This window comes from Rousettus aegyptiacus, unplaced genomic scaffold (genome assembly GCF_014176215.1).
Source record: "Rousettus aegyptiacus isolate mRouAeg1 unplaced genomic scaffold, mRouAeg1.p scaffold_m13_p_17, whole genome shotgun sequence".
Lineage (NCBI taxonomy): Eukaryota > Metazoa > Chordata > Mammalia > Chiroptera > Pteropodidae > Rousettus > Rousettus aegyptiacus.
This window is the reverse complement of record NW_023416292.1, coordinates 40,489,906-40,513,311: the sequence shown is the minus strand read 5'-3', so window position 1 is coordinate 40,513,311 and position 23,406 is coordinate 40,489,906. Positions and strand designations below refer to the sequence as shown.

Genomic DNA, 23,406 nt, shown 5'->3' with positions numbered 1-23,406 from the left:
CCCTCAATGAAACAATACCACATGCTTGTGGAGTTCATAAACTGATGTTACATTTGTCAACTTCGGCTAGACTCATCTTTCTGCTGGATAAAGAAAAAAACTCTGAGCAGAAACATAATTTACAAATTTAGTTAGCCTCAGTGCTCTGGATTCTGTTTGTGTCTTTGCTCCCATCCAAACTGACATTTCAAAGCGTAGTTAGGCTGCTGTCCTTACAGTATGTCATACTGAATTTTCAGGAGTAGTGGACATAGCCAAGAAAGACGGGGTGTACTCCCAGAAAAATCAATGAAATAAAAATAAATTTTACCAAGTTATTTAAGTGCAACTCAAATGAAGTCAAAGTCAAATAGACAGCAATTTTTGAGATAGGCCGTTTCTAATTCCCAATCAGTGCTTGTGCACTCTCACGGTCGTTTGCGCGCGCGCTCTCTCTCTCTCTGTCTGTCTGTCTCTCTCTCTCTCTCTCTCTCTCTCTCTCTCTCTCTCTCTCTCTCTGTCTCTGTCTCTCTCTCTCTCTCTCTCTCTCACACACACACACACACACACACACAATTTTGCACATGATTTTGGTCTCACAGTGAACAAAGTACTGCTTCTGAGTAAACTGATAGCTCTCTAGCATTCGGCAATTGACATTACTGCAGAATGGGTAGCTAAACAATAATACAGCTCGCAACAGAATAAAAGATTTAAATATCTACTCAGTTCGTTTTAGGAAGTCAGTTTTACACAGGAAATCTCTGACACACTGAAAGGTCCATTACTAAGGTGACACTTCTTTCAGTAATTGCCAAAACACCCCAAAAAAGTAGTACATGATCTTCCCTATAGATTTGCTTTCGGGAACCCAGGAGACCTCTTCTAACCCAATCCCATCCCAACATTCATTATGCTTTAGACTGCTGTACACAGTTGTGCAGATTGTGCACTGCGCAAAGGTACCCGACAGAGGGATGCTGAAATCCTGCCCACAGTCCCGTAGGCCCCTGCACCCAGGCACAGGGCTGCTTCTGTCTGGAGGATGTAGTTTCTTTTTCTCTGCACAAAGGTGCTGTCTACCTTCCCAAGCTGTGCACTGACCCAAAGGGGTGGGAGTGGAAAACTGCCCCTTTTCCTAATTTGCATATTAATACCATAGAGACCAGCACTGACCCTAGAGGACTTTAACGCTTCTGCCTGCAACCTCATGGGAAGTTTAAAATTAAATAAATAATTAGAACAAGTTAAATGATGGTTTTAAAATTTAAATATGAGTATAAGCAGTAATTGTTTATTCTGCAATGGTCATAACAGATTTTGTTAAAGGTGTGGGATTTAAGCTGATAAGTAGAATTTATATAGGAGCACACAGGGGCTTTTCATCAATAAACTATTTCTTAAGCACCTATTATGTACAAGGTACTAAGCCAGACATTAAGAATATAAAATAAAGTTCGATCTGTGTTTTTAAAATGGAAACTGACACATAGCGTTCCTACTGCCATGAACACTATGTATGAGGTAAAAACTGCAAAGGAAATATAGAGGAAAGAATGGCGATTTCAATAGCACACATTCTTCCAAGCTTTGAAGAAAATGATTGGCTATCCAAAAAAAGCAACGAGGCATAATTCCAAAACAAGGTTCAAAAACGTGTAGAATTTTAAAAATCGATTCCAAAATATGTTCACCAAGCCAAGAAAGCTCTGTTGGCCTCTACAGTTACTAGTCTTTCTTCTATTTTTTTCTTCATCCATTTGTCCCCTTTCCAGTGAACACCCTCACGACTTTTCTGATTGCAAACTATCTCATTACACTTCAATCACCTACTTTAAACAGCACAAACGCAAACATATAGAAAGTACTCCTTCTGTATCAGTAGGACATACATTTTGAAATAGTTGTAGTAACTCACTCTGATATTCTTTAGCTCTGTTTCCTGACAATCACACCAAATTCGTGCTGGGTTTTCCAGGAATATTATTAGCATTTTAACTTCCAAATATTTCTGAGCTTTTGGCACTATGGATCTTCTTGCCTAGTGTCATAGTCACAATCTGATGCCACTGAGAAAAACAAAATACACTCAACCTAGAAGACATTTCTTTGCTGAGAGTCTATTTAATTCATGGTATGAAATATTCATTTATTTCTATAGTCTCCTCTAACTGCTGTGCAGAATATAGAAGTGCTTTCAGAAAACTTTCTCTAAAAAACCACCTAAAGATCTATTACCTACATGCCACTTATATATTCATTTAGTTAATATAGATTTTTATTATGAATGTCATTGTTCCGAAATAGATTTAATTATATTAATTACCTCGTATAATAAGTCACAAATCTAAATGTGACATAAAAGCAAAATAAGTGTTGTGATAACTATAGTATGTGATAGTACCATATCATTTTGATTGCACATCCAAATCATATATTTTACTTTTAGGTGCAAAATTTCTCTGCCAGAGATAAATGACAATTTGTGAATTACGAACAATGTTTTATAAGACTAACGTGAAAAATATTCTTATTCCTAACAAGACTAAGGACCAAGCATGTAGGTAGCCTTAACTTAACATAGTCACATCACAAGTCTCATTCTCTGTCCTCTAAAACCCAGCATCATAAGACTGTCTTATCTGATTGATTCTTATAGCAACATGGATGTAAATGACTGAAACTATTTCTCTGGGTGGTTTGTAAGGACTGTAATTTCCTTTGATAGGCGTCAACTGTCTTACTTACTATACATTAGCTATCATCACATTCCATCAAATAAAAATAAATTAAAATCAAGGTGAATTCTCACAATGCTGATATATTAAGATTTTCTTCACATCTTTGACCTCAGGAGATAAATCCTGAACTTTATTAATATTAACTGTGTCTATGGGAAACCATTTTTACAAAGGACTAAAAAGTTGTCATTGAGGGTTAAGAGAACGCTGGCAGCAAGAATCTCTGGCTACAAACTGCTCTTATGGGGTGTGTCAGCCACATGCATGTACTTAAAACTCTAAAAGACCAACACGAATATGATGACTTGGATTGATGAGGTTGTTACCCAATTTAGTAGTTTTCAAACTATGTTCTGTGCATCCATAGGCTTCCGGCTTCAACTAGAGAAGTCCAGGTTTCATCTATTCTATAAATTATAATTCCACATAATATTTATTCGTAAGCAGTGTAATATTTTTTAAATGATTTGAAAACCATTACCTTAGTTAAAATAACCATCCTTTGGTAATTATCTAGCATAATCAATAATATTTAAACTTTTTTTTAATTCAGAGACATATTTTACTGGTATTAATTCTAGCACACTTTGAAAAGAGACAAAAATTCTTCTTACTTGCTCTCATTTATGGTGTAAGAGAAAGAAGTCTCAGAAAATAGAAAGTTTCCATTCTCTCCTCACCATTTTAGACATGGTGAATCCCTTATGAAGAATTATTGAACAAATCATTTACAAAGGTAAAAAAAAAAAAAAAAAGTAGAATCTCAGACTCTGAAAATGATTTTTAGCCATTTCAATTTGAGACAGGAACAGGATGCTAGCTAAATCCACTCTGAAATTTACGAGTCTTCTTCATTTGTTTTAAGTCCTCTTAGACTCAGCACAAGAATGCAATTTTTGCAAGCAAATTCATGAAAGAATTTGCATGAAAGGGTATTTTCTTTCCATATTGTAAAACACAAATCCTTTTCATTTTGTTAAAGTCGACAAAAAATCAACTCACCAATATTTAGATAGAACAGTGAATTTTGTGCATCACATTATTGGTAATAGATAAACCTGGGTATCTGGAACCGGGGAAGTTCTCAGAGGAAAGAAGGGATACTGGGTAGGCAAAGCAATCAATATCAACCACACAGCCTAAAAGACTGATATTGAATTTGTTTAATATATAATAGCAATCTCCTGTTTTGTCCACTATTCCAATTTGTTCCTCAAAAGATTTTTTTTGGAACAGTCATTGTATACTGTCACTGAGATAAATATCACATTAGTTTCAAGGAGCCTTTTACTTTTAAGTTCACAAGATATACCCCCATCGACCAAAGAAATAACGGTAAAGCATCGTATGATGAGGTCCCTATATGACCGCTAAGAACTCACTGGAAACATGCAGTGTACGTAAGCATACCATGCTGCATGACTCTGAAGAGAGTTTTCTAAAAGTGAGGATGAGGCAGTGAGGGAGATGGGTGCAGGAAGAGGACAGAGATTTTCATGGAAAAAGAACCTGAACTAGAACTTTAAGGCTAAATAGAATTTATAAATTTTTTTCAGTTCATATTCATTTAATTAGTTTCCATTTTTTTATTTTATTATTTCTTAATTTATTTATTTTTATTATGATGACACTGATTAATGAAATCCAGTAAGTTTCGGGTGTACAATTCAACTCTAAGGCATTTATCTATATTGCATTGTGTGTTCACCACCTATAGTTAGATTTCTTTCTGTCACCACATATCTGACCCCTTTTACTCCATCTACCTACCTCATAAATAGAATTTAGATACATAAAACTGGCTTTGGAAGGTCATAAAGGGTGAAAGAATGAAAAGTCTAGATTTATTCAAGCAAAGCAGTGAGAGAAAATAATTTCTCTTAAATATGTCCACTATTGAAATTTACAGATTTGAAATCAGAGATTTTGAGATTGTTTACTGATATAAAAAAAATATCTTTATGTTTCCTCATATCAGAAAAAGGCATTGAGGGAGAAATGGCTTCTAGATGGAATCAGCAGTGGAAAAGAACAGGAGGAGATGAAGAGACAAAATCAACAAGACCAGTACCAGATCCAGGTTCTAGAACAAAGTATCCTCAGGTATGGCCCTCACTGAGATACTTCACAACTACCTTTATTTTGGTTTTGTTTCATTTGCATATTTAAGAGGCATTTTCATTTTTAGGGATATAATTTGATCTTCAATTTGGATTTCTAATGAAAACTAAAGAAACACAACTCTCTTTTAGAGTTGTTGAGCAGATTAAAAATATATATGCTAAGCTAGTAGCATCTACTTGGCACATGACAGGTTATCAAAAACCTGTCCTTCATACCCCTCAACCTCATCCTCACTTTAGGATAGATGACACTGCTAAAGGTGTGTTGGCACTGTCCCTCCATCACGCCTCTCCTAGACCCTCAGCAGTCATAACCGTGGTATTTTGAAAGAGAAGACACTATTGGAATACTGCACCAGCATTTTCTCCTATTTCTGTGCGTATTTGGTCACAGATGTTGACCTCACTTCTTGATGTCTATCCCTGCCTGTCATTCATAATCAGTATAGAGTCGGCATCTTCTGATAAAACAAGTAAAGCTTTTAAATTGCCTTGGCTTAAAATGAGGTGATAGAGATGAAAAAAATTGGAAAGCTCAAATCTAAGATGAAATTATTAATATTATCACAAAATATAGATAACATGGAACAAAGAGACATGAGAAATGTCAGAATCATTTTTTAACCTACACTTGGGAAAAAAGGATTTCTTGTGGTATAAAAAAAACAATAATTTAAAGCCTACACATCTTTGAGACATAGGTAACTTTCAAACTTTACTTGCTATGTGTTTATTATCTTTAGAGAGGACTATAAGAAAAGATCTGGAGGATAAAAATATCCAGTAACTGTACTAGGACCACATTTTGTCCATACTCACCAAACTATGCAAACAGATCACATTAGGCCAAAAATTGACAACATGGGGAAAAAGCTTTATTTTTTTCAACCGATTTTCATTTTACTTGTTTAATGTCATACACTTACATATTTAATAGTTAAAATCATCGAGCATTCATTCTTGTTTATATGTTTTTTAAATTAACAATTCTTTAAAAAGTATTTTATAATTAAAATGTTTACATTTATAAATTCCTCAGTTGTTTGCTAAAAGATATCGAATGCTTCTAAATGGTGGATAACAAATACTTTAGAAATAACTTAATTCATCGGCTCTACAGTTTGGAAAACTTAATTCTTCATAAGGCAACTCTTAGCAAGAGCTTCTTACCAAAATCTGACATAACGGATGATGACTTTCCTCATTGCTCAACACAGAACCCGTTGTGTCTGAAGGGGTACTGAATTCAACCCTTGTTAACCCTTTGCTCTGCACAGGCACCTCCTTGCCTCTCAGAGTCCCGTCTCTGGGGTCTTTCCACATACTGAACACCTACAGCTTTCTTTGTACCTGGTGGTAATTGGAGTGGCTACATATACTCGAATGCCGTAACAAGCTGGGGCAGCATTCTGAGTAATCCCAGAAAATTTATTGGACTCTACTGATAGTTGTTAGGCTTTGCCTGAATGCTCTGAGAAACACAGAAGCTTCTAGTAGTATTGATGGTGGCTTGCCTAGTTAGAACTCCTAGCTGACCAAAAAAAAGGAATAAGAAGGAGCTGAGGGAGAGAAGGAAGAAGAAATGAAGGAGAAAAACATATTTTCTAGCCATATTACCGCCAGGTCAGGTCTTTATAGATATCATTTCATTTAATCTTCATAATCCTTTGAGGCGAACGTTGTTCTCTTCACTCTTTGCAAAGTGATTGAAGAATGCACACAATTAGGAAGTGACAGATCAGGGACGAATTCATTGGACTCCCCCATGCAGCCTGTACAGTGATGGCACCCGCAACTCTCTGTGGACTGAAATGGTGTTCTCTTCCAGGAAGTCTTTGACGCATGTTCTGTCCCTGGGTTCTCCTTTTTCCAAACAGCTCCTATCACACTCCCACGTCCCTTTAATATCTTTGCTAAATCACCAATTACATGTCTGCTTGTAACCAATTTCTGATATCTCACTACAATTTATTTTTGATCTTCAGGATGTCGATAACCCATCTGTGCTCCTTTATTAACACCAAATGATTTTAATCTCCAAATATAAATAATTATAAGAGTAATGGTTCTTTTTAATTGGCTTTGCGCAATTTCCACAGCATCTGTACATTTAATAGTCACAGCAATCCTAGAAAGAAAGCATCAATTCCGCCATCTCACAGAAGAGGAAATAGGCTCAGAGAGGACGAGGGACTTGTTAAGGTCACAGAGCCAATAAAGAGTCTCAAACTTGGGCCTCAAAGCCAGTCAGGCTCAGTGCTCTCCTGCTGCAAAGTTAAAAGACAGCTAGCTGTAGGTGTGAATGTTCTGGAAAGAGTTAAACAACTAATACCTAATTGAAAACTGTTTTGTTCAAATGGTCCTTAAGAGATGTATTTGCAAAAAGTTGGTAAAGGATTTGCATCTCTGTGACCCATAAAGGCATGTTTGTCTCCCTAAAAATGTGCAGGGGACACAATGTTCTGAAGCTACATACGACATACGGAGACAAAAAATATCTGCGCCTTGACCGTAGTAAGCAGCCTGCGCCAGTGCTCAGTATTGTAGAAATCCTGTTGCCAAAGCAGCTTTACCTGACAACTGAACATTTTCTTCTCAGATATTTCTAAAGCTGCTAAATAATCAGGTGCATGTTTTTAGATTCAATCTTTCTCCAAAACAACCACCCACTGCGCTTAAGAAGCTTTTATTGCCCGCTAAATACATTACATTTTCCTGTTAGCTCTGAATGGCCACCAAGCCAACTGAGGAAGCTGAACTGGCAGAGCCCTCCTCCTTCCCTAAGCAGAGAGAGGATCCCAAGCCCTGAATGTCATTTATCACTTGACTTAGGTGCCTACTCAAGGGTGACATTTGCCATCTGCCAGGCCTCTTGGCTAGAAGATAAGACTTTAATAGGAACATCAAAATAGAAATATTGCTGTTACCTCAGAGTGTGTAGCAGAGCCAGACTTTGCCCGTGAAGTTTTCATTCCTTCTACTTCCACGGTGTTGTGAGTTGAACTGGAAAAATTCACCTTTGGCATTCAGATCCCTGTTCTGCCGACCATGGCGCTTAAGCCTGGCTGTATTCTTTTATCTCTTTGGGCCTCAGTTTCCCCGTCTGTAATAGTGGGACAATTATAGACATTTCACAGGATTGCTATAAGGGAAGCAACTTCCAGCATGCCTGACACATAGTAGGTGTTCAAAAAATATATTAGATACTATTCCTTCTTAGGAATCAAAAGGAATTAAAAGGACACTGACTAGAGTTTTATCAAAGAATTTTTATCTTTTAGTTAAAATCTCTCATTTCTTTGAGTAAACTGAGATTATTATCCAACTGGAATTTAGAAATAATTGATAGTTTCCTTGAAGACTAAAATGCTAATAATAGGAGTTAAGTTTTAGTGAGCATTTGTTATAGACCAGACAGTATAGTACACACTTCATTAAATATTATTTCATTTCTCATAACCATCTTATGAGGTAAATAACATTTAAAGATGAAAAGCTGACATTTAAAGAGGCTAACTTGCCCCAAGTCATACAGCTAAAAAATTAAGGGTTAAGATTTAAAATCTAATTAGAAGTCCTAATAATAAAAATAAATTGTGCCTCAGATACTGCAGATAAAATTTTATGAAAGTTAAATCCTGCAAAAGTTACCCTTTTACAGCATTTTTAAATTTCCAACCCATGCTACAATTTCACTCTCATAAGCATGATTTTATATAGACAGCCATATGACTCTACCATATTAAAAACGCTAGGTTTCCCTGACTTACACATAACATTTGAGTAAAGCATGTCTGCTTATTTGTCCTTTCATCTTTTCTTTCAAAGAAAGGCGACATTTCAGAAAATAAGTACGCTTCCATGGGCTTTGTCTTCGAGTCACATTCTTAGCTTTGGTACAATATTAGTGAAAATTTTTCCCAGAGGAAAACTATATTAAACATCTTCTGAATCACTTCACTTAAATAGCATTTCAATTTGCCTCCCAAATGAGCCCTGTTCTTACGGTGACCACTGAACCATTTGCTTGCTAATCATAGTCACAGGTGTAAATCCAGCGCTGACTTTTCATTCCAAATACCCGTGTATACAAATTTATAGCCTGGCTTAGAAATCTTGTTCTGTCACTTCTGTTGCTTTCCCCCATCCAAGAGCCTACACCCAGAAAACACACCCAAGCACCCTATGAAGTGTCCAAAGGAGCTACGTTGTTCACATCCAAAGTTCTCTTTCTCATCCAGCTGCCCAGCAGTTTCCATGACTCCCTCTGCCAAATTGCCGTGCATCAGGCTCCCCCACCAGACACTCGCTACTCTTGGAACTATGTCCAAAGATCTCTGCCTTTGATTGGAGCATTCAGGGCACTCGACAGAAATGCTGTAAACACAAAATGCAAAAGGTTAACTTCCAAGGAGAATGATGCAAATACACTGCATTCTCTGAAAAAGATTAAATGTTTGTTTAAATGTTCTCTAGTAAGGATTTTTTTTTTTAAATACTCCCAAATAAACTTCTGACCCTCCACCTTCATTTAATGAAAGTTTATTTGTCTCCAGTAGTTAGAAACTGCCTTTCACATACGGTATTAATGCGAAGGTACATATGAAGCATTGATTCCTATGTGACTGTGTGATACAAGAAGAGCTGAGGAACGGGCTGTGACAGCAGCTACAGCCATCCCACGCCACCTAAGGGAAATTCTTCCACAAATGGGGATGGAATACTAAAAAATGCATTCTGCTCAGTATCGTATAAAGCAATAATCTACTTAGTTAACTCAAGAGATAGCAGGCTAGAGTTAATTTAAAAAAAAAAAGGAACCCAAAGCATTAATGTAGAAATATAAAAGTAAAATGGTTTTGTCGCTGGTTATGGTTTATCAAAGTTTAAATCTTTATTATTTCTATCCAAGTTTAATCCTTACCTACTATTCTCATTTACCTGAGCAAGCCAATTGTACCTTAGTAAAACTAATGTCTCATCAAACACAGTGAGGCATGCTGCATGAAAAAAACCACTTTCTAAATGTTTCTGCCTTCCTACTCTGACCCAGCCAGCGATATCTTACATCACATTGCAGGGAGGTACACAAGCTGCTCTTTTGTGACAACATAAGAAAGAAGAGAAGAGAAAAGGAAAAGAGGGGGAAAAGGAGAAAAAAATGCACCATTTGTTTCTTCTTCTTAAATTTTCTGTTGCCTAGAAACACCCAAGAAATTATTCTGCGGCAATTATGTGAGTCAAAAATCATTCCAAGAATGTTTTTCACTCTCCATATGTAACTAATTGGTTTACCAGATTTGCAGTTGTTCATCTGTTGTTGTTTTTAATTTTCCAGATATTCTGATTATTTTTAATTTATGAACTTTTTTGATTCAACAAAAGAAACTAAGTAACCAAGTTTCTAGCAAAAAAAAGGAAGAAATCTCTATACCTCCCCCCACAAATAAATGCCTAGTACAATGCCTAGTGCATAGTAAGAATATGGAAATATAGAGCTTAATAAATGAATGAATGAAAAAATAGATGATGAAAGGATAAACAGATGGATGGATGGATGGATGGAGAGATGAATAGAAAGGTGGATTTGAAAATACCACCTATTTAAGGAGACCAGATGAAGACTAGACAATGACTTGAATATTAATGAACTAAAAAGGAAATACTTGAAATTCTTTTAAAAATAAAAAAAATTAACACTTAACTATTGAGTTAAGGTCAAAGTCATGGGGCAGTGGTGCTCCTGGTTTTTGATCCAGTTGTTGATGGGATGTTTTAACATCTCACCACTGCTTTACTTTCTCACCTTTTGCCCTCCATCATATGCTTTTATTTCCTTATCTCCACCCCTCAGAAATCCCTTTTGCCCATACCTGCCAATCTCATGTATGCGCTAGTAGAAATAAGGTTTAAATGGCTACCCAGAATAAACACTGCTAAACACTATAGTAAGCTAAAAGGTAGATTAGAATAATCTCTGAGAATCTGCCCCTTACCCCCACTTTAATTCAACAGTAACAGTTACGTTTTATGGAGCACATATTATGTACTAAGCATTATTTTGAGAATAACAATTCTCTGGGGAAATCTAATTAGCCTCCTTTTACACGTAAGGATGCTAAAGTATGGAAAGCTAGTAACAGTCAAGCCATGCGTCATACATACTTCTTTCTGACTTCGGACCCTTTCCACCATGCCTCATCTGGCTTATTTTTGATTCATTTCAATGAACATCTATTGAGAACCTGCCACATGTAATCTTTGTCTTCTATAGGAGATTTGATAATCATAAGCTTCTCAAAACAAAATTTTATTTGTGTTAACCTCTCTTTAGATCTTTTAACTTTTCAAAGTGCTTTTACATTGTTTCTCTCATTCAAAATAATATTCAATTACTTGAGACACAAATGTATGACCATTAGCAGAGATGACAAAGATCATTGGCAGTCTTGACATGAGTAAAGAAGAAACAAAGGAGCAACTGGACAATCCAGAAAGTGAGAAGAAAGTTAGTTTCAGTGATCGATCCCTCAGGTCATGGCCACAAAGAAAGAATGATCAAGGGCAGAGATTATTGGATGAGAAAAAGGGTCTTTGCTGCCATAGGACTGAAGATTCCTCATTCACCAGAAGAGTCCATGGCTAAATTTACCGGCTCAGAAAGGTTCCACATCGCCCCTTGCACAGCCTCTTGTCTGCCATAAGGCAAAAGTTAATCCGTTTAGATGGCCCAAGGCTTACCAGTCCTTGTCAGTTATTCCATGTTATATTAAGGTCGGAATTTATATTTATTAGTCTTCAGATACTAGAGTCCTGTTCTTGGTATTAAATGTGAACAATTAACACTAGAAGCAAAGTAGAAATGAAGTGGCTAGAAAGTAAAAAATACAGTGGCTGCTCTAGAATACAGTTGGAGAAAAATGTTAAGGATTATAAGACACAAAGGTGGTAATTATGTCTAATAGAGAGAGTCACTGGCTATATGCATCAGTGAATATGTTTTGTCATTTCATTATATGGTTACAAGTGGTTTATTCACTAAAAGTACTTTTCCCCTACAACTTATTTAAAAAAAAAAAACAAAAACAAAAACAGGCTTCCCAAATTCATGGATAAGTACATCTTGCAGTTTATGTCCTGACTATAACAATATTTGAAGGTCACTTGAGAAATTCATGTCATGTATGTAGGTCAATTTCAATTATTATTATAATTATTTGGCTCTTATTAAGTGTTTGGCATGTACTACAAGGTTCCCTACAGGCCCTAATTAAAATCCGCACACCGGCCTCTGTCCTGCCAAAGCATTTGAGAAGCCCGTAACTAACCAATTCGCCATACCACACCAGCTTCCAGGGTGTTCATTTATTTGCATTCATTTGAAAATTATATTTGTAGCTTACATGTGAAAGTGGCCGATTCCCTGAAAATCAGTTTGGTTTCTTAAATGAAATCCTTAGTTTACGAAATATTATTCTGATTCAGAGAGTTGGCTTTTCTACTAAATCATTCTCTCTGACCTTGCCTGCCTACATGACAGTTTCAAATGATGATAGTATCATCTAGCCATAAGATAATTATTAATGTTTACTGAGTGATATCAGGAGATGAGATTCACCCATGCAAAAGCTGCTCACATGTAACTACAAATTTTTCATCTTTTTCATTTGTTCCCAATTATGAGAGCAGACTGACACTTGTTTCAATATTGCTAGGTTAGCTCTCTGCTTCTAGTTATCCTGAAGCTACCATGCTATGGTGCTATTCTATTCTTAAATACTCAGGATGACACAATAGATCTGGCACAGGGAAAACTCTGTGTTTGCTCTACTCCAAATGCGCTTTAATTCCCTGGCGTGCTTACCCATGACATGTGGCTGTTTGCACTGGTGGGTGAGATCTTCTGTATTACACACTTGCCCTTTGGCGAGGAAATTGATTGTGAGGAAATTCTTGTCCAATGTCTATGCATATAAGTATTCGTTGTCATTTTTGATATACTTTTATTTCAGTTGGTGGATAAAATGTGCCTAATTTGTAGTGAGAGCTTAATATATTTGTTAAATGTTTGATGAAATTTATTGTACCCCAGTTTTAAAAAAATAAACAAAACAGCCCACATTCTGCTAGACTATGTACTCTCAATTTTATTGAGAAAATATAGCTTGACACTATCCTTGGCCAAATTGTCTATAAAGATAAAATGTGTTTTACTTATGACCCATTAATAATAACTTATCTGCTCATAACATATGAGCAACACACTTCAGTTCAGACTACTTGATTAAACTCACCAATCATGTGTACTCGACAGCATCTGTTGCAACTCCACAGCTATTAATTTAGATGAGTAGTGATTTAAAAAATAAATTATTTATTGCAAAATTCTCTTTTTGTATTGCAAACCTTAGACATCCAATATTAACTAGCTAATGTCGATACTAACCATGTCAGATTTGATAGATCATTTAGAAACATGTAAATTCTTTACCCACTAGGAGTAAAGACTGATTTATTTTTCTATTTTTACTGGCTACCTGAAATGTAAGATACTAATGAATAATTCTGCAAATCAATGAAAAAAGGTATGAAAAAGCTCATAAAAGTGTTCACGCTGAGATTCATTCCCATAAGGTTATACAATTGTTAGCATATTGGTTTTGATGCTTTAAAAAACTCCATAATAGCAGTGGCTTGAACAAGATTAGAAAGATTCACTTTTCTCACATACACAATAACCCTAATTGGGAGACATTCGAGGAGGGGAGAGCAGCAGCATCATATGAAATAATCAAGAGACCCCGTTTCTTTTTGTTCTGATACTTTGCTACTCCCTAAGTGGTGCCTTTGGTCGTATGAGCAAAGACAGTTCACCACTTCCTCTGCATTCCAGCATGGGAAGGGGAAGATAAATGAAGGACAAACAGCTCTATTTTAAGGATATGACCTGAAAATGCAGCGGTCACCTCTGCTAGTATCCTATTGGCCAGAATTTAGTCCCATGATACCATTTAAATGCAAAGGAGACTGGAAAATACAGTCTGTAGCAGGGTAGCCAGGGAGTCGCATTAATTCAGGGAGTTACATCACTAAAAAGAACAAGAGAAATCGATTGTGGGGTGGGGTATTAGCATGTTGTCAAAACAGACTAGCATATTCTTTCATTTATTAAATAGATAACATTTATTAAATAGACACCAGCCCCATAAATATTATGAAATTTCTAATAATGCTGGAACTCTGTTTTGGTTTTCTTTCTAGAACAGTATGTTCAAGGACAGTGTATTTCTGAAGCTGTTCAAGCACACTGCTTGCTCTAAAACCATTGATATTAAAGTAGAAGATGAAATCCCCAAATGGAGCTAGGAGGCTTTCTCTTCTGCTGGGATTGTCAGAGACTGCCCTTCTTTCCCAGCAGACTAGGAAGAGAAGAGATAACTCATTATTATTGAGTAACACCTTTTTGTCACATCAAAAGCTAAAGGCTTACAAACATTGTCTCATTTATCTCCCCAGATACTGTTGTTTTTCCCCAGATAGAGTGGGAAGTGTCTCCCAGCCCTTCCATCAGCTGGTCTCAGGGCTACCTCAGTAGTGGCACAGCCTGGGTCTCACACCTGCTGACTCAGGCCATCCCAGAGAAATGACCATGGGCCCTCTTTCTGTTTAGTCTGGGCTTTTAATAATGCAATATACATATGACATATTATTAAATTGTGCACTTGAAACCTACATAATTTGATTAACTGAAGTAACCCCAATAAATTTAATTTAAAAAGAGAGAGAGAGAGACAGTGTGGGCTCCTAAGTCATAAACTTAATTTCAAATATAGCATTGGTAATTACATTCAAACTGCAGTATTACAATCGAATTGTATTAGCCAGCTTTATATTTAATTCCTAAAGCTTCTATTACTTTGAACAACAGTCACATGTCTAAGCAAAGAAATTCTCACTATAAAGCAGCCCTAGTTTAGGGAACCCTAGGCTCTTGGAAGGAACTGTTCTAAGAACTACCAAAAATCGTACTCAAGCAGCCAAAGAAAAAACAACAAAGCCTGGGACTTTAATCCTAATCAGAATGACTGTCCACCAAGCGGAGAAATTCCCAGTTTAACAAAATTGCCCTAACAAAGATCAGGACAGAAATATTACCTTTCTACATAATGAGTCCACACTTCTACATGTGGATAGAATGCAGCTAGCATTTCAATCTCTACTTTCTTTTATCATAGAAAGTAAGAAATCCTTTTATACTGCTGAGCAAAAACAATGTTGTGCCTAAGTTCATGAGAATCCATTTTTTAAAGTTTTTGTTTCCACAGTAGCCGATTAGAAAGGAGTTAAGAGCTCAGTCTTAGGCAGAGTCTTGATTTCAAGTTCTGTCCTGCCACGGGCCTGCAAACCTCTGGGCCAGCTTCCTTTCTAGGAGCACGGCTTGCTCATCTGTCAAATGGAACTATCGCCAGGACTCATGGGACTTGTCATGAGGACTAACTAGGCCAGTACCTGGTACAGTGTAAATGCTCAATACATGGTTAGTGTTGTTATAATTGCTAATAAGCGAAATGCTGTCAAACAGGACGTAACTTTTTGAATTTTTTTCTCCTGAGTCCAGTTTGTTTTGCCCCTAATGGCGAGCTCTATCAGGTTGTTAGTCCTTGTCAACGCCACCAAAAACTGCAAGAAATAAATGGCCCTTAGCAGCTGAAAAATTGCCTTCTGAAACAACCCCTTCTTGGCACATCCAGCCTTTACGTGCTTTTTTTTCTAAGACAAAAAAATTGCATGTTGGAATTGGATTGGGGACATTATCCCCTGATGATTAAGGGAGGTTTCTCCTAGACCAGTCCATGAAATGAAATGAAAGCCACCCGCTTTCACCTACAGAACTCTTGAAAATAATCCTCTTTCTCCCCAGCAAATAGGCAAGAAAAAGAAAGATTCAAATAATGGATAGTATTACAAATCCTTTCTCATGTCCTCTGCTTATCTAAATTGGCACATGATGCCTGCCCACCATCTCTCAGAAATTACGAGAGGTACTAACTCATCCATCAGGCCCCGCTTAACAACCCAGGAGGCACCAGGAAGGACATTTCTTTACTGCCTGTTTCTCGCCAAACTGAATCAGCATTTCTAGGAGCTCAATTCCCTTCTGAAAGGTAACACCTTCTGAAGATGGGGGTGGCAGCACTTACAGAAATTCTAATCCATCTGCTGAGATATAAGCAGGTGCATGTTAGAGTGTTATGCCCCAGAGACGTCCCTAAAAACTTTCCATGTTAAAAAAAAAAAAAAAATGTTTTACCTATGTACAAATATATGTAAAACAAAAATGTTTTAACTCTACATCTATAAATGCATATGCATGTGTGTATGGGTGTATATATGTATAATACACAATTAGTTGAAACACATTTGTGAGAATAATGTGACATTCCATTACTCATGGGCCTTTCTGCAGAGGAAAACGACTACAAATCCCAGTGCATTTCCTAATTCCCTGTCACTGGCCAGGCCATCCAAGAGCTCTCTCTCTGTACCCCAGGAACAGAAAGGGGCGGAGACATAAAGAAACTAGCATTTTCTGAATGCTCACTATTTCTTTTATTCCTTATTAAACCCTTTGAAAGAGTTAACATTGCCCAGACCTCGAACTGTTTAATTGGCCCAGAATTCAGTCCTTGGAATCTCTGACTTTCTAGGAAATCTTATCCACTCCTATGGCTATAAATACCAACTCCCAAACCCAGACTTCTCTGAGCTCCGACTTTTATATCTACCCGTTTTCTACATATCGCCACTTGACTGTCTCAAATTTAATACATCCCCACCAATCTCCTTTCTTCTCTCTCCCAGATTTCTGTTCAGCCAGTTGCAGTCACATTCTTCCAATTATTCTGGCCACAAATGTCATAATCACTCTTGACATCTCTTTCTCTCATACCTCATGTGTAATCTATCAACAAATCCTCACAGCTCCTCTGAAATATTTTGAGAATCTGATCACTTCCCACCCTTTTAATGGCAACCACCGTGCATTAAGCGATCTTCGTCTGGACTATTACAGCAGCTGACCTCCATGTTTGCCCCTCCAGTTTATTCTCAAGACAGCAACCATTGTAAATGTTTAAATTTCAAGTCATGGCATGTTTCTCCTCTTCTCAGAACTCCCGATGGCTCCTCAAAGGCCTTCCTATGCACAAGGCCCTATATGATGTGGTTGCCAGCCATCTCTGACTTCGCTTCCCACCGCTCCCCTCCTACGCCCCCTGCTCTTACTTCAAGCTTTGTAGTTACTCTTGTCTCTGAAGCACAATCCCCCAGGAACTCTCATGAGTCCCTGCCTCATTTCCATCACGTCTCCGCTCAAATGACACTTTATCGGAGAGACTCTCCCTGACCAAACTATTAAGTCATTGCCTCTCAAGCATTCTCCGCCCACTTATTCTTCCATTTATACCACTTATTCTACTTTTTTCATGGAAACATTTTTCTTCATAAATAAGTGCACATACACATTTGTTTATTGTGTGTATATACACGTGTGTATATGTAAATATGCATGTATAAGATATACATATACATTTTATATGTGAATACACATACACATGTTTGTAGGAGTTAGGAAACTACAGCCCAGGACCAAATATAGCCCTAGTCTATTTTTGAATAACCACAAGCTAAGAACTGTTTTATATAATTGAAGGATTGTGAAAGGAAAAATTGAAACGATGAATATGCACAGAAACTGAATGTGGCCTGCAAAGCCTAAAATATTTACTATTTGGCCCTTTACGGAAAGGGTTGCCAGTCCCTGTCTGGTGTGTTGTGTGTGTCGTCCCACTAGAATGTAAACCTCGAGGGCAGTGACTTTGTCTTGTTCACTGTCATATCCCCAGCACATAGGATATTGCCTGATACAAAACAGATGCTAAATACTTGTAAATGATGGAATAAATGAAGACAATTAGGTTTAGTAAGGTCTGGTGACTTGTCCAGGGTCACACTGGAAGTTGGCAGATGAACCAGGATTCAAACCCAGATCCACAGATGGATCCTGAGGTCCAGGAGCTGCTGGTGCAAAGATTTGAACACCCTTGTTTTCTACCTGAAGGCTCCCCATCAGACTGTGTCTAACATGCTTTCAAGTAAAAGACCCTGTAGGACAAGGCATGGAAAGAGAGACACAGTGCATAGCAGAAAATCTTTAATATTTATACCATAATAACATTTATATCTGATGTCAGTCACGTTCTATGTGCTTTCATATATATCATCTCTTCTTAGCTTCAGCAAATTTCTGTATAATTTATACAAATTATAAAACTGAGCATCAGGGAAGTTAGAGAAATCAGCTCTCACAAATAGTGAGTAGCAGAAACAGAATAACCCAGATTTTTGACTTTTAGTATAGAACTTTCCACTCTACCAACCAACATATGCTCCTAAAACTCCACTGGTGTGCTACCATGGGTGTGGAAGGATTTTAACAGGATGGCTATCACATCTCAGTAACTTCTAAGAAACCAGAGGTACCACAGTTTTACTTAAACTTCTATGCTGTACAAGAAAACCTCCTCAGCTATAAATGGCCAACTACCCATGGCCAGAGGCACCAGCAAAGTCAGAACTTTGAAACTTAAGCCCTGAGGAGGAGAATGGTCAAGCAGACCAGACCTTGGGCTTTTATTGGCGTGACAATTGCACAGGATTTTTGAGCTGCCAGATCCATGACCATCTTAAAGAAGCCAAGAAAACTGACAAATATCTTAGCTGACACTGATACCCACAGCTGTCATCTCCTGAACTAGCTGCTATATCTAATCAGCCATCCTCTGAGGCAGCTGACTTTAGAGCTTAGAGCATTTGGCTGAGAAACTACGTGTGCTTCAAGGCTGCCAAGGGCCAGCCTTGCAAACTGCATGGATGCCAGTGACTGTATGTTTTTATGCAGGATAGAGGTCATAATGTCACACTCTGGTGTTAACTTGAATCTGACATGCAGCTGTATGCTAGTCAAGATACCAGCTCAGAATGTTTGCAATGGTCTAATTTCCTATGTCAGTCTTTTTGTCCCTACAAGTTTCCTTACACTTTGTCAGGCTATGTGTCACATTAATTTTTTTACAGAAAATGTAGTCTTTATAAACAGCAGCGCCTGAGGCCACTATACTAGATTTTATCTAATTTTCATCTCTTCACCCAACTCTTAGGAAACTGAAATTAAAACAAAGCATCATTCTCAATGTTAAGATATGCAGGGTTTTTAAGTGTCAAATAACTATGATTATTAAATCAAGTTTAATAATTATAATGTTATAAAGTGTTGATTGGCTAGAAAAGATAATTCTGTTTTCTCCAAAGAATTTACGTGGAGACTTGGGTAAGAAAAACTGCCGAACTAAGTAATAACTGTAGATGAACCATTCCTTTTAGTTCCACTACAAACTTACGTCTCTATAAAAGAAATTTCTCTGTTTCATGTGGAAGTAACATTAGTAATTACAATGAAGAAAATGGGGCAAGGGTCAAATTCTTTGCCTAAGAATTCCTTTTGTCAAAAAAATAATAATAATTTAAAAAATCGAAAATTGTTAAATAAAGTCAAGTGTTAGGCGCTTTCTATGTACTAAATGTGATGTTTGGTGTAAAATTACATTCTTATAAGGTAACTGAACATTTACATGCAATGTTGCAAGGAAAGTTTATATATGGAGAAGATAGATATATTTGAGAACTCTGCATTTGTAATGTCTTATCCAATAAAATGTATATCTTTTTGTTGTCAGACTTGAAAAAGAGATTCAAGATCTTGAAAAGGCTGAACTGAAAATCTCAACTAATGAAGAGGCAATTTTAAAGAAATTAAAATCAATTGAGAGAACAACAGAGGACATAATAAGGGTAAGCATTAAGTAATTTTAAAACTAAGATTTCTTCTCAAAGTGAGTCACAAATAATTTTTCAAAGTATATTCACATTTAGAATTTATTTTTTTAACTGTGTTAATCATGGAGAATTCTTTTTTCTTATAGTCCGTGAAGGTGGAAAAGGAAGAAACATCAAGAGGTATGTTTTTGAGCAGTCTAGTCTATGTCTAATTAAGATATTTTGTATACGCCCACTGAAATTTTTTACATTATTGTAAACACATTCTAAATGTATTTTGAATTAATATTAATTTTACAGAGTCAATTGAAGACATCTATGCTAATATCCCTGACCTTCCAAAATCCTACATACCTTCCAGATTAAGGAAGGAAAGAAATGATGGAATAGAAGATGATGAACAAAATAGAAAAGGTATATGAGAAATCTGTCTCCAAAGGCAGGTTCTCAAATTCAGATTTTACAATGTCAATTGTTAGCAACTTGCTATGACATCATGTGCGTCCAGGTTAAGTAATGGTCTATTTTACAAAGTTCTGTGAAGAATGTGAGTCACCTGCATAGACAGGGATAACCGGGTTACAGTGTTGAGTCCATGTATTTTATTCCCTAGCACACTAGATAGAAAGAGGAGATAAAGGCCTAAAGGAGACAAGAAGCTCTTAAAAGCAAAGCTCCCCTGCTCAAAAATATCACTCCCAACATATTCCACCTAGTAAACTCTCTCTTGGGTTACTAAGATCCTTTATGAAAATAAGAATATTCTCCTTGAGAAGGCTAGGAATTATTTATCCTCCATATGGGAATGATTTTGGAGTTAATACTACAAAGCCTCTAGAAAAATAAAGGCTTATGTGAGAGCAGAGCAAAAACCTTTGAATTTTAGACTAGAAAGGGAAGCTACACTCTACCTGCAGATAGTAGCTATTCATTCGTAACTGTTTAGTGAACATGCACTATGTTGCCAGGCTCAGTTCTTGCACTAAGAATACAGTAGTGAATAAAACAGCAAAGACCTCTGCCCTCATGGAGCTGACATTCCAAGGGAGAAAAGAGACAAAAAAATTAGGTAAATCAATAAAATATTTCATGTTAAGGAGTGAAAATGCTAAAGAGAAGAGTAAAGCAGAGAAGGCGGATAGGGAGAGTGTGGACGAGGGCTCTGCAGTTTTGCTTGGGTAGCCAAAGCCAAGACCCATCGGGCAAAGATTGGAAACGCGAGATGGGCTTAAAAGGAAGGCGAGAGAAGACAACAAACGCAAGCGTTGCCACGTTGTTTTGCCCGAGTCCTATCGCCTTTACTATGCCAGTTAAAATTCCAGCCATAAGGATCTTGCCTGGACCATGAAGCAGATCCCAGCTTCCCCCAAATCAACCAGTTCTCTCCAGCCCAGTTGTTTCAGGACAGCTGATAGTGATAGTGCTCTATTTTTAGCCCTTGCTCTATTTGAAAATGGGAGTGAAAATGAAAAGCGACATAAGGCAAAAGGAGAAGCATGTGATTCCTTCATTCTCCCTCCCTCTTTAATGCCAGCTCTGCATTGAAACGACCTCCCTGATGTGAAAACTTTAGAACATCCCCCTATAAGTTCAACAGGCTGCTGGTCTGTACAGGATGTAACTTAAAAATATATATGTACTGTGCTAAAAAAAAAAAAAAAAAAAAGATTTGATTCCTCCCACTAAGTAATGTAAAAGAGTATAAATTGCTGGATTTATTAATTAGGAAGGAGATATCTTTTGGGCCCCCATTTAAAATCCTTACTATGTGAAACCATCAGCTTCTCTTCTCCAATCAGCTTTCCTTCTTCAATCCTTCCCATTTTTCACTAATTTCATACATCTTTACATAAAAACCCATGTCATTACAGTATTAATCATTATGTAATTAAATAAAATCAGGAATTTTGAAAATGCACACATCCCATTAAAAACTCAAAGGGTATACTTAATATAAAAATAAACACTGTCAAAGCAGATGAATTTATAAGTGAAAAAATTAACTAAACCAAAAATCAAATTTGTCTCTCAACAGCTTTGTATGCCATGGAAATTAAAGTTAAAAAAGACTTGAAGACTGGAGAAAGTACAGTCCTGTCTTCAATACCTCTCCCATCAGATGACTTTAAAGGTACAGGAATAAAAGTTTATGATGACGGGCAAAAGTCAGTATACGCAGTAAGCTCTAATCACAGCCCACCGTTCAATGGTACCGATGGCCTGGCCCCAGTTGAGGTAGAGGAACTTTTAAGACAAGCTTCGGAGAGAAACTCTAAATCCCCCACAGAGTATCATGAGCCTGTATATGCCAATCCATTTTGCAGGCCTACAACTCCACAGAGAGAGAAGGTGACCCCTGGACCAAACTTTCAAGAAAGGATAAAGATTAAAACTAATGGACTGAGTAACGACATGAGTGAACCCATACACCATATGGACAATGGACTTACAGAGGAGAGGAGCAACAGCTTCAATCATGTCAGTCCTGTTCGGCCAATACCTCATCCCCGATCCATGGCACAGCAAGCAGAGGAGATGCCCCACACCCTACAAAAGAGGCTGGTGACTCCTTTGGAAGAGTCGAACGTGATGCAAGATAAGTATACGCCCCCTTCGAGGGCAAGACTCAGTCCCAGCGAAGCACTCAGCAAGTCAGAATGCCAGGGTTCTGCTCCTACTTGCCAGGAGGACGAGGAAGATGTTAGATATAATATCGTCCATTCCCTGCCCTCTGACATGAATGATAGAGAACCCGTGACGATGATTTTCATGGGGTATCAGCAGGCAGAAGACGATGAAGAAGAAAAGAAGCTTCTGACGGGGTATGACGGGATCATCCACGCTGAGCTGGTTGTGATTGACGATGAGGAGGAGGGTGAAGGAGAAACTGAGAAACCATCCTACCATCCCACAGCTCCCCACAGTCAGGTTTACCAGCCTACTAAACCAACACCACTTCCTAGAAAGAGATCAGAAGTTAATCCCCGTGAAAACGCAACCCATCGATCTCCCCACAAAAATTCCATATCCTTGAAAGAGCAAGAAGAAAGATTAGGCAGCCCTGTCCGCCCTTCTCCACTGGGTGTTCAGACAGCTGGAGATGGAACTGAGGATCCGTCCCTAACAGGTAATAAAAATGACAAGGCTTGCCACTGCTGTTTAGTCATGTGAAAATCTGTGTTGTTAACAAACCCTCTTGCTTTCAGCTTTTCTGAACACCTCATAGACAATACACGCTAAGATTTTTTACTAAAGCTGATATTTTTATTACCATAAGTAAACTGATTCGGTCCATTCAAAAGATAAAGAAAATGAAAAAAATTGTTGCCATATTTAGATATTGCATCAATTGACTCTAATAACGTGAAATTTGTCTCTGTCATCGTATAGCACCATGTGTGAATATATCCGGATCAGTAATAAGTCGGGTCATTAATATCATATCTTTTTCCTCCAGAATCTGATGCCAGCTACATTTTTGTGCCTCTCTGTAATTTAAACTTCCTACATAAGTTAACAAATTGCCTTAATTTTGCAAGAAAAAAAAGAAACAAATTTTATTTTTAATGCGCTATTTTATTACTTTGCTATGTTTCTCTATACTTTTATAGTTTTATTAACCTTATTTCTTTGACTTTTCTATATTTTAAAAATGAATGTTAGTTTAT

The 23,406-nt window shown here is 37.2% G+C and overlaps 1 protein-coding gene across 2 annotated transcripts in view; it reads left to right on the top strand.

The window, feature by feature from the left end:
- Positions 1-23,406, top strand: part of PALMD (palmdelphin) — a 42,699-nt gene that overhangs the window by 15,097 nt on the left and 4,196 nt on the right. The window contains exons 3-7 of one of the 2 annotated variants that reach the window (XM_016127550.2): positions 4,699-4,823; positions 19,639-19,753; positions 19,885-19,918; positions 20,039-20,152; positions 21,774-22,865. In XM_016127550.2, the coding sequence (XP_015983036.2) occupies positions 4,699-4,823; positions 19,639-19,753; positions 19,885-19,918; positions 20,039-20,152; positions 21,774-22,865 (1,480 nt within the window). The remainder of the gene's footprint in view (positions 1-4,698; positions 4,824-19,638; positions 19,754-19,884; positions 19,919-20,038; positions 20,153-21,773; positions 22,866-23,406) is intronic. The other variant, XM_036235155.1, reaches the window with a different exon arrangement.